Here is a 17,835-nt window from a genome sequence, read left to right on the forward strand (position 1 = left end):
TTTCATGGGATGTGAGCGTCGCTGGCAAGACAAGCATTTGTTGTCCATCCCTAAATGCCCTAGATAACTGAGTGGCTTGCTAGGCCATTTCAGAGGGCAGTTAAGAGTCAACCACATTGTTGTGGGTCTGGAGTCACATGTAGGTCTGGAGTCACATGTAGGTCAGACCAGATAAGCACAGCAGATTTTCTTCCCGAAAGACATAAGTGAACCAAACGGCGTTTTACAACAATTGATGATAGGTTCATGGCACCATTACTGAAACCAGCTTTCCAATCCAACTCTTTAAGATCAATTAATTGAATTTAAATTCCACCAGCTGCTGTGGCATGATTGGGCATAGCTTGGGCCTCTGTATTACTAGAATCATAGAATCATAGAAAGTTTAAGGCACAGAAAGAGGCCACTTGGCCCACCATGTCTGTGCCGGCCGAAAAATGATCCACCTATTCTAATCCCACCTTCCAGCATTTGGTCCGTAGCCCTGCAGATTACGGCACTTGAGGTGCATATCCAGACTCCTTTTGAATGAGTTGGGTGTTTCTGCCTCAACTACCCTTTCAGGCAGTGAGTTACAGACACCCACCACCCTCTGAGTGAAAAAGTTTTTCCTCATCTCCCCTCTAATTTTTCTACCAATCACTTTAAATCTGTGCCCCTCATCACTGACCTCTCTGCTAAGGTGAATAGACTCTTCACCTCCAGACCCCTCAAAATTTTGAACATTTTAATCAGATCTCCCCTCAGCCTTCTCAGTTCCAAGGAAACAACTCCAGCCTATCCAATCTTTCCTCATAGCTGCATTCTTCCAGTCCTGGCAACATCCTTGTAAGTCTCCTTTGTACCCTCTCTAGTGCAATTAGATCCTTTCTGTAATGAGGTGACCAGAACTGCACACAGTACTCAAGTTGTAGCCTAACCAATGAGTTATACAGTTCCAGCATAAACTCCCCGCTCTTATATTCTATACTTAGGCTAATAAAGGAAAGGATTTCATATGTCTTCTTAACCACCTTATCAACCTGTCCTGCTACCTTCAGGGATCTGTGGACATTCAATCCAAGGTCCCTCACTTCCTCTACACTTCTCAATATTTTCCCATTTATCTTGTATTCCTTTGCCTTGTTTGACCTCCCCAAATGCATCACCTCACACTTCTCCAGGTTGAATTCCATTTGCCATTTTTCTGCCATCAATATCTTCCTGCAGCCTACAGCTATCCTCCTCGCTATCGACCACACGGCTAATCTTTGTGTCGTCTGCAAACTTCTTGATCATGTCCCCTGCATTTACGTCCACATCGTTAATATATACCACAAAAAGCAGGGGACCCAGAACTGAGTGTTGCGGAACGCCACTGGAAACAACCCTCCAGTTGTTAAAACAACCGTCAACAATTATCCTTTATTTCCTGCCACTGAACCAATTTTGTATCCACCTTGCTGCATTTCCCTGGATCCCATGGGATTTTATTTTTTTAAACAGTCTTCCACATGGGACCTTGTCAAAAGCCTTGCTAATATCCATATAGATCACATCAACTACACTACCCTAATCTATCTTCCTTGTTACTTTTTCAAAAAATTCGATCAAGTTGGTCGAAAAAGATCTTCCCTTAACAAATCCATGCTGACTATCTTTGATTAATCTGTGCCTTTCTAAATGACAGTTTATCACAATGATATTCCAATGATAATGTCCAGTGACATTACCACAATGCCACCAGTACGCAAGATATGGTCTGCTCAGGGCATTGTACAGCTGCAGCAAAACATCCTTCCTTTTATATACTGTCCCTCCAGTTAAAAGGTTAACATTCCATTAGTTCTTTGGATTTTTCTTGCACCTGATTACTACATTTTCGTTATATATGCATACATGGCCCCCAAATCTCTTTGGTCTACCACTGTTCCTCGCTTCTATTCATTTAAAAAATACTCAATATATCCTTTTTTTGGCCCAAAATGGAAGACTTCACACTTATTTATGGTGAAATCCGCCTGTCACAGTTTTGGCTACTCACTTAATCTATAACTGTCCCTTTGTAACTTTACGCTTCCGTCTATCTGGTACTAACTGTACCATCAATCTTTATGTCAATGGCAAAACCCGGAGAGGGATGCCTCGATATCCTATTTATAATATGGAGACCAGAACAGTGCACAATACTTCAAGTGAGTTCGAACCAAGTTTCTATACAACTTCAACTTAACTTCTCTGCTTTACAATTCTAACACTCGAGAAATGAAACTCAGTGCTTGGTTTGCTTTTTTAACGACCTTAATAACCTGTGTCGCTATTTTAAGTGGTTTGTGCATCTGTACCCCTAGATCCATTGCTCCTTCATCTTATGCAGACTTTTTTTTATTTTTCTTTCACAGGATGTGAGTATCGCTGGCTAGGCCAGCATTTATTGCCCATCCATAACTTCCCTTGAGAAGGTGGTGATGAGCCACCCACTTGAACCGCAGCGGTCCATGTGGTGTAGGTACACCCATCATGCTGTTAGGACGGGAGTTCCAGGATCTTGACCCAGTGACAGTGATGGAATGGCGATATAGTTCTAAGTCAGGATGGTGTGTGGCTTGGAGGGGAACTTGTAGGTGATGGCGCCTTGTCCTGCCAGGTGATAGTTGATGGGTTTGGAAGGTGCTGTCAAGGGAGCCTCAGTAAGTTGCTGCAGTGCATCTTGTAGATGTTACACACTACTGCCACTGTGCATTGGTGGTGGAGGGAGTGAATGTTTGTAAATGGGGTGCAAATCAAGCGGGCTGCTTTGTCCTGGATCGTGTCGAGCTTCTTGAGTGTTTTTGGAGCTGCACCCATCCAGGCAAATGGAGACTATTCCATCACACTCCTGACTTGTGACTTGTAGATGGTGGACAGGCTTTGGGGAGTTAGGAGATGAGTTACTTGCTGCAGAATTCCCAGCCTATGACCTGCACTTGTAGTCACAGTACATATATGGCTGGTCCAGTTCAGTTTCTAATGAATGTTAACCCCCAGGATGTTGATAGTGGGGGATTTAGTGATGGTAATGTCATTGAATGGTAAGGGGAGATGGATAGTTTCTCTCTTGTTGGTGATGGTCATTGCCTGGCATGAATGTAGGCGGTGGCATAGTGGTATTATCACTGGACTAGTAACCCAGAGACTCAGGATTTTTCTCTGGGGACATGGGTTTGAATCCCACCACAGCAGAAGATGGAATTTGAATTTAATTAATAAATCTGGAATTAAAAGCTAGTCTAATGATGACCATGAAACCATTGTCGATTGTTGTAAAAACCCTTCTGGTTCACTAATGTCCTTTAGGGAAGGAAATCTGCTGTCCTTACCTGGTCTGGCCTACATGTGACTCCAGACCCACAGCACTGTGGTTAACTCTTACGTGCCCTCTGAAATGGCCTAGCAAGCTACTCAGTTGTACCTAACCGCTACGAAATCAATAAAAAGGAGTGAAACCGGATGGACCACCCGGCATCGACCTAGGCACCGGAAACGACAACGGCAAACCCAGCCCTGTCGACCCTGCAAAGTCCTTCTTCAACATCTGGGGGCCTGTGCCAAAGTTGGGAGAGCTGTCCCACAGACTAGTCAAGCATCAGCCTGACATAGTCATACTCACGGAATCATACCTTACGAACAATGTCCCAGACATTGCAATCATCATTCCCGGGTATGTCCTGTCCCACCGGCAGGACAGACCCACCAGAGGTGGTGGGACAGTGGTATACAGTAGGGAGGGAGTTGCCCTAGGAGTCCTCAACATCGACTCTGGACCCCATGAAGTCTCATAGCATCAGATCAAACATGGGCAAGGTTACCTCCTACTGATTACCACCTACCGCCCTCCCTCAGCTGATGACTCAGTACTCCACCATGTTGAACACCACTTGAAGGAAGCACTGAGGGTGGCAAGGGCACAAAATGTACTCTGGGTGGGGGACTTCAATGTCCATCACCAAGAGTGGCTCAGTAGCACCACTACTGACCGAGCTGGCCAAGTCCTAAAGGACATAGCTGCTAGACTGGGTCTGCGGCAGGTGGTGGGGGAACCAACACGAGGGAAAAACATACTTGACCTCATCCTCACCAATCTGCCTGCTGCAGATGCTTCTGTCCATGACTGTATTGGTAGGAGTGACCACCGCACAGTCCTTGTGGAGACAAAGTCCCGCCTTCACATTGAGGATGCCGTCCATTGTGTTGTGTGGCACTATCACCGTGCTAAATGGGATAGATTTCGAACAGATCTAGCAATGCAAAACTGGGCATCCATGAGGCGCTGTGGGCCATCAGCAGCAGCAGAATTGTACTCAACTACAATCTGTAACCTCATGGCCCGGCATATCCCCCACTCTATCATTACCATCAAGCCAGGAGACCAACCCTGGTTCAATGAAGAGTGCAGGAGGGCATGCCAGGAGCAGCACCAGGCATACATCAAAATGAGGTATCAACCTGGTGAAGCTACAACACAGGACTATCTGCGTGCCAAAGTGTGTAAGCAGCATGCGATGGACAGAGCTAAGTGATCCCATAACCAACGGATCAGATCTAAGCTCTGCAGTCCAGCCATGAATGGTGGTAGACAATTAAACAACTAACTGGAGGAGGTGGCTCCACAAATATCCCCATCCTGAATGATGGGGGAACCCAGCACATCAGTGCGAAAGATAAGGCTGAAGCATTTGCACCAATCTTCAGCCAGAAGTGCCGAGTTGATGATCCATCTCGGCCCCCTACTGAAGTCCCCAGCATCACAGATGCCAGACTTCAGCCAATTCGATTCACTCCGAGTGATATCAAGAAACGACTGAAGGCACTGGATACTGCAAAGGCTATGGGCCTTGACAATATTCCGGCAATAGTACTGAAGACCTGTGCTCCAGAACTTGCCGCGCCCCTAGCCAAGCTGTTCCAGTACAGCTACAACACTGGCATCTACCCAGCAATGTGGAAAATTGCCCAGGTATGTCCTGTACACAAAAGGCAGGACAAGTCCAACACGGCCAATTACCACCCCATCAGCCTACTCTCAATCATCAGTAAAGTGATGGAAGGTGTCATCAACAGTGCCATCAAGTGGCACTTGCTTGGCAATAACCTGCTCAGTGACGCTCAGTTTGGGTTCCGCCAGGGCCACTCATTTCCTGACCAAATCACAGCCTTGGTTCAAACATGGACAAAAGAGCTGAACTCAAGAGGTGAGGTGAGAGTGACTGTCCTTGACATCAAGGCAGTATTTAACCGGGTATGGCATCAAGGAGCCCGAGCAAAACTGAAGTCAATGGGAATCAGGGGGAAAACCCTCCGCTGGCTGGAGTCATACCTAGTGCAAAGGAAGATGGTTGTGGTTGTTGCAGGTCAATCATCTGAGCTCCAGGACATCACTGCAGGAGTTCATCAGAGTAGTGTCCTAGGCCCAACCATCTTCAGCTGCTTCATCAATGACCTTCCTTCAATCATAAGGTCAGAAGTGGGGATGTTCGCTGATGATTGCACAATGTTCAGCACTATTCATGACTCCTCAGATACTGAAGCAGTCCGTGTAGAAATGCAGCAAGACCTGGACAATATCCAGGCTTGGGCTGATAAGTGGCAAGTAACAATCGCGCCACACAAGTGCCAGGCAATGACCATCTCCAACAGGAGAGAATCTAACCATCTCCCCTTGACATTCAACAGCATTACCATTGCTGAATCCCCCACTATCAACATCCTAGGGGCTACCATTGACCAGAAACTGAACTGGAGTAGCCATATAAATACCGTGGTGACAAGAGCAGCTCAGAGGCTAGGAATCCTGAGGCGAGTAACTCACCTCCTGACTTCACAAAGCCTGTCCACCATCTACAAGTCAGGAGTGTGATGGAATACTCTCCACTTGCTTGGATGGTTGCAGCTCCAACAACACTCAAGAAGCTCGACACCACCCAGGACAAAGCAGCCCGCTTGATTGGCACCCCATCTACAAACATTCACCCCCTCCACCACCGACGCACAGTGGCAGCAGTGTGTACCATCTACAAGATGCACTGCAGCAATGCACCAAGGCTCCTCAGACAGCACCTTCCAAACCTGCAACCTCTACCAACTAGAAGGACAAGGGCAGCAAATATATGGGAACACCACCACCTGCAAGTTTTCCTCCAAGTCACACACCATCCTGACTTGGAACTATATCGCCGTTCCTTCACTGTCGCTGGGTCAAAATCCTGGAACTCCCTTCCTAACAGCACTGTGGGTATACCTACCCCAAAGGGATCGCAGCAGTTCAAGAAGGCAGCTCACCACCACCTTCTCAAGGGCAATTAGGGATGGGCAATAAATTCTGGCCTGGCCAGTGTCGCCCACATCCAATGAATGAATAAAAAAAAAATGTTACTTGCCACTTATCAGCCCAAGCCTGAATGTTGTCCAGGTCTTGTTGCATCTGGACACTGGTTGCGAATGATGCTGAACATTGTGCAATCATCAGCGAACATCCCCACTTCTGACCTTATGATTGAAGGAAGGTCATTGATGAAGCAGCTGAAGATGGTTGGGCCTAGGACACACCCCTGCGAAACTCCTACATTAATGTCCTGGGACTGAGATGATTGACCTCCAACAACCACAACCATCTTCATTTGCGTTAGGTATGACTCCAACCAGTGGAGAGTTTTCCCCCGATTCCCAGTGACTCCAGTTTTGCTCAGACTCCTTGATGCCATACTCAGTCAAATGCTGCTTTGATGTCAAGGGCAGTCACTCTCACCTCACCTCCTGAGTTCAGCTCTTTTGTCTATGTTTGACCAAGGCTATAATGAGGTCAGGAGCTGAGTGGCCCTGGTGGAACCCAAACTGAGCATCAATGACTTTGCTGATGACTGAGAGTCGACTGATGGGGCAGTAATTGGTTGGATTGGATTTGTCCTGCTTTTTGTGTACAGAACATACCTGGGCAATTTTCCACATTGCTGGGTAGATGCCAGTGTTGTAGCTGTACTGGAACAGCTTGGCTAGGTACGTGGAAAGTTCAGGTCTTCAGTACTATTGCCGGAATGTTGTCAGGGCCCATAGCCTTTACAGTATCCAGTGCCTTCAGCCATTTTCTGACATTACGTGGAGTGAATCGAATTGGCTGTAGATTGGCATCTGTGATGCTGGGGATCTCAGGAGCAGGCTGAGATGGATCATCCACTTGGCACTTCTGGATGAAGGTGGTTGCAAATGCTTCAGCCTTGTCTTTTGCACTGATGTGCTGAACTCCCCCATAGTTGAGGATGGGAATGTTTGTGGAGCTTCCTCCTCCAGTTAATTGTTTAATTGTCCACCACCATTCACGACTGAATGTGGTTGGACTGAAGAGCTTAGATCTGGCTGTCACATGCTGCTTATGCTGTTTGACACGCATGTAGTCCTATGTTGAAGCTTCACTGGGTTGACACCTCATTTTGAGGTATGATTGGATTAGATTTAGATTAGATTAGAGATACAGCACTGAAACAGGCCCTTCGGCCCACCGAGTCTGTGCCGAACATCAACCACCCATTTAGACTAATCCTACACTAATCCCATATTCCCACCAAACATCCCCACCTGTCCCTATATTTCCCTACCACCTACCTATACTAGTGACAATTTATAATGGCCAATTTACCTATCAACTTGCAAGTCTTTTGGCTTGTGGGAGGAAACCGGAGCACCCGGAGAAAACCCACGCAGACACAGGGAGAACTTGCAAACTCCACACAGGCAGTACCCGGAATCGAACCCGGGTCCCTGGAGCTGTGAGGCTGCGGTGCTAACCACTGCGCCACTGTGCCGCCCTATGCCTGGTGCTGCTCCTGGCATGCCCTCCTGCATTCTTCATTGAAACAGGGTTGGTCTCCTGGCTTGATGGTAATGGTAGAGTGGGGGATATGCCGGGCCATGAGTTTACAGATTGTAGTTGAGTACAATTCTGCTGCTGCTGATGGCCCACAGCGCCTCATGGATGCCCAGTTTTGCATTGCTAGATCTGTTCGAAATCTATCCCATTTAGCACAGTGGTAGTGCCACACATGGAGGGTATCCTCAGTATGAGGATGGGACTTTTGACTCCACAGGGACTGTGCGGAGGTCAATCCTACCAACACTGTCATGAACAGATGCGTCCGCGACAGTTAGATTAGTGAGAATAAGATCAAGTATGTTTTTCCCTCTTGTTGGCTCCCTTACCACCTGCTACAGACTCAATCTAGTAACTATGTTCTTTAAGACTCAGACAGCCCGGTCAGTCGTGGTGCTCCCAAGCCATTCTTGGTAGTGGACATTGAAGTCCCCCATGCAGAGTACATTCTGTGCCCTTGCCACTCTCAGTGCTTCTTCTAAGTGGTGTTCAACATGAAGGAGTACTGATTCATCAGCTGAGCGGGGTGTGGTAGGTGGTAATCAGCAGGAAGTTTCCTCGTCCATGTTTGATCTGTGCCACGGGACTTCATGGGATCCAGAGACAATGTTGAGGACTCCCAGGGAAACTCCATCCCGACTGTATACCACTTTGCAGCCACCTGTGGTGGGTCTGTCCTGTTGATGGGACAGGACATACCCAGGGATGGTGATGGTGGTGTCTGGGACATTGTCTGTAAGGAATGATTCCGTGAGTATGATTATGTCAGGCTGTTGCTTGACTAGTGTGTGAGGCAAGCCCCCAGATGTTAGTATGGAGGACTTTGCAGGGCCGACTGGGATGGGCGTGCCGTTATCGCTTCTGGTGCCTCGATTGATGCCGAGTGGTCTGTCCAGTTTAATTGCTTTTAGACTTTAGCTGTTTGGTACAGCTGTGCAGCTTGCGAGACCATTACAGAGGGCATTTAACAGCTAACCACATTGCTGTGGGTCTGGAGTCACATGTGGGCCAGACCAGGTAAGGACAGCAGATTTCCTTCCCTAAAGGACATTAGTGAACCAGATGGGTTTTCACGACAATTGACACTGGTTTCACCATTACCGAGACCAGCTTTTTAATTCCAGATTTATTAATTGAATTTAAATCCCACCAGCTGCCATGGTGGGATTTGAACCTCTGACCCCAGAGTATTAGCCTGAGCCTCTGGCTTGCTAGTCCAGTGACATTAGCACTACATGGAAAGGATTCGTATTATCCAATCAGTATGTAGCCTCCTTAATCTTCCTGCCAAAATGCATCACCTCACACTTATGTTACAACCTCGGTAGAGACCACTACCCCTGGAAGGGTAAAAATTTGAGCAACCGGTGAAGCTAGTTGTTTCATGCTGCTACTATGCAGTAGCAACACGTGTGGTGTTCACCACTAACAGGATGTTGTCGTCAAGCAAAACGATGTCCTGCCTCTCACACAAATAAGTAATGTGATATATGAATTTCAATGCCAGTGTGATGATAGGCCGTACGTCCCAAAGACTGACGGATTGTATCAAACAACATGTCCCTTCCGCTATTCACAACGGGCAAGGTACAGACGTACCCAACCAGCCTGTGCTTGCAAAACTCGAACCACAGTGTCCAACATTAGATTAGATTCTGCAATCGGACAACATTTGCTAAATAATCCTCGGCGCGCTAAGAATTACGCTTCCAACCAATTTAAGATTGTCAGTAGGGCTTGCAGTGTGGCGTATTTACGCATACTGGAAGCTCCATATATTAATACACAGGACCTTGTTCTTTCCAGACAGAAAGAATATGTACAAACATTGCGCTTGTTTCAGCTAAACAAAATAAGTGACAGCCATTTGCTGGTTCATTCTTCAGGTCAATGCCTTGACCAATCGGAGTCAAATTGCCTGGTTTAAATTTCAAACAAAGCTTGGCAGTTAACTGTCAGTCACTGTTACCTGGTGCATCCTTCATGGCAAAACCTCTAACAATTAGAGTTCACTTGCCAACCAATCAGCAGTCTCTTTTCATACAGTATAAATTTATTGTTTTCCCTGACATTGCTCTTCTTGTGGATTGTCCTGATGAGTGCAAGACGAAAAGCTTCGACATAATGTTTCTATTTTCAGAAAATTAACTATTACAAATATGGAGTTTCATTCCTTCAGGTTTTGAATTCTTGAGGAAGATTTAAAAAATGTCATTTTTTAACATTTTCGTTTGTTTCTTTTGTCTCTCTCTATTTCTCGTTCTGTACCTGATGATATTAAATTCACCTCCTTTTATTCAACCTACTTCTCAGTCCTTCCTGTGTTTATTTCCCTCTACTTAAATCTCACTGATTAAGGAGATACTTGCTGACCCCTTTTTCTAGTGTAACATACACTGAGGTATTCATAAGAAAATTGTGATTTCTCCTTGTTCTTCGTCAATATTACCACATACAAGCAGACTGAAACGCACCTTCTTTTTGTCACAATCGTCCAGGTGGTTCTGTACGAACTGGATACTGGCTGTGAAATCTGAAGAGTTAAACTCATATGGAATACACCACCCCAGTGGACCAAATTTCCGTCGTTCCTAAGGAAGTAAAAACAAAATCTTACTTAATCACTTTCATTTTATTCATTATTTTAAAATTCAAAACCTGTCAGATTGAACAAGTGCACTTAAAAAGCTAGGTTTATTTTCAGGGTTCAGATGTGATGCTGTAATTTCTGCAGACACTGCTTTCAAACCTTTTCAATAGTGATTTACAACAGTGAGTGTTTCCTTCTTGCAGGATATCACAACAACAACCATTTATGTAGCATCTTTAATGCAATAAAACATCACCAAACTTCACACAGCATAATTAGGCAAAAATCAACATCGAGTTAAAGAAGGAAATATTAAGACAGGTGATGACATCTTGGTCAAAGAGGTAGGTTTCAAGCAGGGTCTTAAACGAGAAAAGAAGTAAAGAGTTGGTGTTGTTTCATATACTCAACCTCCATGAAGGTGTTGGTACAGTTCATTCAGATTTTAAATTCCTTCAAATGACTTAAGGTTAACATGAACGACAAAAGTCACAATTTGCACACATATAACACCTTTAATGTAGTTAAATATCCGAAGACACTTCACAGGAACATTATCAAACAAAATTTGACAATAAGCCACATTAAGGTGATATTAGGACAGTTAACCAAAAGCTTGGTCAAAGAGATAGATTTTTAAAGAGCATCTTAAAGGAGCTGGAGAGGTTTTGGGAGGAAATTACAGAGGTTAGGGCCTCAACAGCTGAAGGCAGTACCACCAATTGTGGGGGAAGGGATTTGGGAATGCAAAAGAAGCCAGAGTTGGAGGAAAGCAGAATTCTTGGAGGACTGTAGGGCTGGAGAAGATTACAAAGATAAAGAGCGATTACCTCCTGGAGAGGTTTTACCAATATGATGAGAATTATAAAATTGAGGCATTGCTGGAGAGAGAGAGAATGTAGATCAGCTCCCACAACAGTGATGGGTGAGCAGGATCTGGTATTTGCAGGCTCGTATATGGGAAGCTAAGTTTTACATGAACTGAAGGCTATGGAGATTGGAAGATGGTAGGTTGGCCAGGATAACTTTGGAACGGTTGAGTCTATTGGTTTAAAAAAAAATGCATGAGGATTTCAGTGGCTGATAATTTGAGACAGGGCAGAGATTAGGGATGGAACTAAAATTAAAGTAGGCAGTCTTTGTGATGGAGAGGATATAAGGTCAGAAAATCAGCTCAGCTTAATGGGAAGAGATTGATCACAGATTAATTTTAAATCACTCCATTGATGCAAATCTTGGAAAATACTGTGAATGATATTAACCCATTTAAAGTAAAGACAAAGTCAAATATTATGGGACTGGATTTTACCTTAGACAGACGGGAATTCTCCACCGACGTAAAAGTCGGTGGCAAACCCGCTTCCGCCTAGTCTGGGGATCCGTCCCGCATTTTACGGGTCCCCGGGCTTTAATTGTCCCAAGACGGGACTTCCGCCTGCTTGAGGAAGGAGGTCCTGCCTCAATGAGCTGCCAGCCAATCAGCGGGTCGGCGGCTCTTAGTCCCAGCAGCGCCACCGGGAGAGTGGCCACTGCTAGGACTGCAGTCCAGCCGACCTGATGGATCCAGGAGTGAAGGCAAGTTGGGCTTGCCTCACAAGGCAGATCTGTCCTTCCTTCGTGAGGCTGGAGTGGTCGTTTGAGGAGGGGGGGGGGGGCATCTTGGGTCCCGGGGGTGGGTTGGGAGGTGGGGACGGCCCTTATTCGGGAACCCTGTGCCCGACTGCCATGGCACCCACCCCCGGGGGGTGGAAAGGCTGGCTGCTATAGCTGGACGGCCTTTCATGTCCCCAGCACACCCGCTTGCCATGGGGTAAAACACCCGTGGAGGAGGGTGCGGGCCCTTAAGTGGCCATAAAGTCACCGCTTAAGGGCCTTGATTGGTCTCGGGTGGGCGGGCTTTTTCCCCCCCGTCCCTCGCACCGCCTGACTGCCGTAAAGCCAACCGGAGGTGGGAGCGGTGCGTGAAGGCCTCCCGGAGCCTCCCGCTTAATTTCACACCGCCTCCACACCACCAACCAACCCACTGGGGCGGCTTAAAGTTCAGCCCATGTTCGTTCTTTTGTATTCTATGCTTCTAGATACAAAACTAAAGACTCTCTTTGCCTTTTTATGACCTAATCAACTTGCATTGTCACTTTTAATTTTTTTTTAATTCATTCATTGGATGTGGGCATCGCAGGCCAGGCCAGCATTTTTTGCCCATCCCTAATTGCCCTTGAGAAGGTGGTGGTGAGCTGCCTTCTTGAACTGCTGCAGTCCATGTGAGGTAGGTACAACCACAGTGCTGTTAGGAAGGCAGTTCCAGGATTTTGACCCAGTGACAGTGAAGGAACGGCGATATAGTTCCAAGTCAGGATGGTGTGTGACTTGGAGAGGAACTTGCAGGTGATGGTGTTCCCATGCATTTGCTGCCCTTGTCCTTCTAGTTGGTAGCGGTCACGGGTTTGGAAGGTGCCGTCTAAGGAGCCTTGGTGTGTTGCTGCAGTGCATCTTGTAGATGGTACACACTGCTGCCACTGTGCGTCGGTGGTGAAGGGAGTGAATGTTTGTGGATGGGGTGCCAATCAAGTGGGCTGCTTTGTCCTGGATGGTGTTGAGCTTCTTGAGTGTTGTTGGAGCTGCACCCATCCAGGGAAGTGGAGAGTATTCCATCACACTCCTGACTTGTAGATGGTGGACAGGCTTTTTCGGGGTGTCAGGAGGTGGGTTACTCGCTGCAGGATTCCTAGCTTCTGACCTACTCATGTAGCCACAGTATTTATATGGCTATTCCAGTTCAGTTTCTGGTCAATGGTAACCCCTAGGATGTTGATAGTGGGGGATTCAGCGATGGTAATGCCATTGAATGTCAAGGGGAGATGGTTAGATTTTCTCTTGTTGGAGATGGTCATTGCCTGGCACTTGTGTGGCGAGAATGTTACTGCCCAAGCCTGAATATTGTGCAGATCTTGCTGCATTTCTACACGGACTGCTTCAGTATCTGAGGAGTCGCGAATGGTGCTGAACATTGTGCAATCATCAGCGAACATCCCCACTTCTGACCTTATGATTGATGAAGCAGCTGAAGATGGTTGGGCCTAGGACAGTCCCCTGAGGAACCCCTGCAGTGATATCCTGGAGCTCAGATGAATCACCTCCAACAACCACAACCATCTTCCTTTGCGCTAGGTATGACTCCAGCCAGCGGAGGGTTTTCCCCCTGATTCCCATTGACTTCAGTTTTGCTAGGTCTACTTGATGCCATACTCGGTCAAACGCTGCCTTGATGTCAAGGGCAGTCACTCTCACCTCACCTCTTGAGTTCAGCTCTTTTTTCCATGTTTGAACCAAGGCTGTGATGAGGTCAGGAGCTGAGTGGCCCTGGCAGAACCCAAACTGAGAGTCACTCAGCAGGTTATTGCTGATCATGTGCCACTTGATATCACTTTCGACGGCACCTTCCATCGCTTTACTGATGATCAAAAGTAGACTGATGGAGCACTAATTGGCCAGATTGGTCTTGTCCTGCTTTTTGTGTATAGGACATACCTGGACAATTTTCCACATTGCCGGGTAGATGCCAGTGTTGTAGCCATACTGGAACAGCTTGGCTCGGGGCGCAGCACGTTCTGGACCACAGGTCTTCAGTAATATTGCTGGAATATTGTCAGTACCCATAGCCTTTGCAGTATCCAGTGCCTTCAGTCATTTCTTGATATCACGCAGAGTGAATTGAATTGGCTGAAGTCTTTGATGCTGGGGGCTCAGCACTTCTGGCTGAAGATTGTTGCAAATGCTTCTGCCTTATCTTTCAAACTGATGTGCTGGGCTCCCCCATTATTGAGGATGGGGATAATTGTGGAGCCACCTCCTCCAGTTAGTTGTTTGACTGTCCATCACCATTCATGGCTGGATGTGGCCGGACTGCAGAGCTTAGATCTGATCCGTTGTTTGTGGGATCGCTTAGACCTGTCTATCGCATGCTGCTTACGCAGTTTGACACCCAAGTAGTCGTGGGTTGTAGCTTCACCAGATTGCAATCTCATTTTGAGGTATGCCTGATGCTGTTCTTGGCATGCCCTCCTACACTCTTCATTGAACCAGGATTTGTCTCCTGGCTTGATGGCAACAGTAGTGTGGGGAATATGCCGGGCCATGAGGTTACCGATTGTGGTTGAGTACAAATCTGTTGCTACTGATGGTCCACATTGCCTCATGGATGCCCAGTTTTGCATTGCTAGATCTGCTCAAAATCGATCCCATTTAGTACGGTGGTAATGCCAAAACTCGATGAAGGATATCCTCAATGTGAAGGCGGGACTACGTCTCCACAAGGACTGTGCGGTGGTCACTCCTTTCAATACTGTCATGGACAGATGCATCTGCGGCAGGCAGATTGGTCAGGATGAGGTCCAGTACGTTTTTCCCTCACCACCTGCCATCGACCCAGTCTAGCAGTTATGTTCTTTAGGATTCAGCCAGCTCGGTCAGTAGTGGTGCTACCGAGCCACTCTTGGTGACGGACATTGACGTCCCCCACCCAGAGTGCATTCTGCGCCCTTGCCACCCTCAGTGCTTTCTCCAAGTGGTGATCAACATGGAGGAGTACTGACTCATCAGAAGAGGGAGGGCGGTAGGTGGTAATTAGCAGGAGGTTTCCTTGCCCATGTTTGACCTGATACCATGAGACTTCATGGGGCCTGGAGCCGATGTTGAGGACTCCCAGGGCAACTTCCTCCCTACTGTATACCACTGTGCTGCCACCTGTGCTGAGTCTGTCCTGCCAGTGGGACAGAACATACCCAGGGGTGGTGATGACAGTGTCTGGGACATTGTCTGTAAGGTATGATTCTGTGAGTATGACTATGTCAGGCTGTTGCTTGACTAGTCTGTGGGACAGCTCTCTCAACTTTGGCACAAGCCCCTATATGTTAGTAAGGAGGACTTTGCAGGGTCGACAGGGCTGGGTTTGCCATTGCCCGTGCTGGGTGATCCGTCCGGTTTCATGCTGTTTTATTTACTTCGTAGCGGTTAGATACAACTGAGTGGCTTGTTAGGCCATTTCAGAGATCATTGCTACAGATCTTTTTTTTTATTATTCATTCATGGGATGTAGGCATCGCTGGCTAGGCCAGCATTTATTGCCCATCCCTAATTGCCCTTGAGAAGGTGGTGGTGAGCTGCCTTCTTGAACCGCTGCAGTCCATGTGAGGTAGGTACACCTACAGTGCTGTTAGGAAGGGAGTTCCAGGATTTTGACCCAGCAACAGTGAAGGAACAGCGATATGGTTCCAAGTCAGGATGGGGTGTGACTTGAAGGGGAACGCGTAGGTGATGGTGTTCCCATGCATTTGCTGTCCTTGTCCTTCCAGTTGGTAGAGGTCAGGGGTTTGGAAGGTGCTGTCTCAGGATCCTTGGTGCATTGCTGCAGTGCATCTTGTAGATGGTACACACTGCTGCCACTGTGCGCGGTGGTGGAGGGAGTGAATGTTCGTAGATGGTGTGCCAATCAAGCAGGCTGCTTTGTCCTGGATGGTGTCGAGCTTCTTGAGTATTGTTGGAGCTGCACCCATCCAGGCAAGTGGAGAGTATTCCACCACACTCCTGACTTGTGCCTTGTAGATGGTGGACAGGCTTTGGGGAGTCAGGAGGTGAGTTACTCGCTGCAGGATTCCTAGCCTCTGACCTGCTCTTGTAGCCACGGTATTTATATGGCTACTCCAGTTCAGTTTCTGGTCAATGGCAGCCCCTTGTACGTTGATTGTGGAGGATTCAGCAATTGTAATGCCATTGAATGTCAAGGGGAGATAGTTAGATTTTCTCCTGTTGGAGATGGTCACTGCTTGGCACTTGTGTGGCACGAATGTTACTTGCCACTTATCAGCCCAAGCCTGGATATTGTGCAGGTCTTGCTGCATTTATATATGGACTGCTTCAGTATCTGAGGAGTCGCAAATGGTGCTGAACATTGTGCGATCATCAGCCAACATCCCCACTTCTGACCTTATGATTGAAGGAAGGTCATTGATGAAGCAGCTGAAGATGGTTGGGCCTAGGACACTACCCTGAGGAACTCCTGCAGTGATGGCCTGGAGCTCAGATAATGGGAGTCATATGTAGCCCAGACCAGGTAAGGACAGCAGATTTCCTTCCCTCAAAGGGATTAGCGAACCAGATGGGTGTTTATAATAATCGACAATGGTTTCATGGCCATATTTAGACTAGCTTTTAATTCCAGATTTATTAATTGAATTTAAATTCCACCTTCTGCTGTGGTGGGATTCGAACCCAAGTTCCCAGATCAATACCCTGGGTTTCTGGGTTATTAGACCAGTGACAATACCAGTCCGCCACCTCCTCCTTCAATGGCTTGCATATCCAGGATGTCTAAAGCTTTGCTGCCTTTATTCCATTTAAAAGCTTAAATTTTATTTTCTTACCAATGTATTATTTCACCTTCTTCTTCATTGAACTGTATGGTGTAAATCTACCCATCTACCCTATGTCTTCCTGCAGTCTCCCACAATCTACAGCACCATTTGTCTTGATCCACAATTTAAAGTCATGATCAAGTTTAAACCTGGAAGGATCCACTGGCATAGAAATTGAGGGCCACAATGACCTTAATGTCGATTGGGAGTGTCGTCCTCACCCTGGTGTGCCACTGCAGGTATGGTTGTAGGAGGTGGCACAATTCAGTCACTACCTCCTTAGACACTGCTCCTGGCTAAGGTGGAGCTAAGAGTGTGGTTTCTGAAGAATCTTGGTTACTAATGCCTTCTTTTGAGATTGTTTCTCCTTCTCCTGCACACAGCTTCCTCTCTCTGTTGCCTCTACTCCATCTCCAAGTCATGCTGCAGCCCAGTAGGAACTTCAATTACCACCCACATTACTGAAAGCAGACTTTCTCCTGATAGGCCTTCCAACACCTTTGACCTCCTTTGCAAAATCCAACAACAACAAATTTTGAAAAACCTCCCAACACTCAACCCAATACTTCCACCACTCTGCAGCAGCAATAGAAAGTCAAAAGAACCCAACCTGGAAATCCCATGGAGATGGCTTTTATGGCCCCCTCTGAGGCAGGGTGAGAGGCATGGAGAGGCGGGTGGCGGGGAGCAGTGGGCCCGTCGCCTTCCCATCGTCAAGCAATCTTATCGGGGGCGGGATGGGCCAATGATGGCCTTCCTGCCCAGAGGCCACTGAGACCCTTGAGTAACCTATTACTGGCCAATTAAGGGCCTCTTCCCGCCGCCACTGGGATCATACAAGCGACGGGAAGTGCCTTCGCCATGCGGCAAGTCCACCCTGTAACTCGTGGTCCACTCCCAGTGAGCTTTGGACGGTGGGGGGGTTGTCCCTCCTCTGTGGCCCACGGGGGACCCCA

The 17,835-nt window shown here is 47.2% G+C and overlaps 1 protein-coding gene across 1 annotated transcript in view; it reads right to left on the bottom strand.

The window, feature by feature from the left end:
- LOC137367180 (dynein axonemal heavy chain 8-like) overlaps nt 1-17,835 on the bottom strand; it is a 2,531,605-nt gene that overhangs the window by 234,972 nt on the left and 2,278,798 nt on the right. Inside the window, exon 158 of the mRNA XM_068028616.1 lies at nt 10,354-10,470. Within this exon, the coding sequence (XP_067884717.1) occupies nt 10,354-10,470 (117 nt within the window). The remainder of the gene's footprint in view (nt 1-10,353; nt 10,471-17,835) is intronic.

The sequence above is a fragment of the Heterodontus francisci genome, chromosome 3 (genome assembly GCF_036365525.1).
Source record: "Heterodontus francisci isolate sHetFra1 chromosome 3, sHetFra1.hap1, whole genome shotgun sequence".
NCBI lineage: Eukaryota > Metazoa > Chordata > Chondrichthyes > Heterodontiformes > Heterodontidae > Heterodontus > Heterodontus francisci.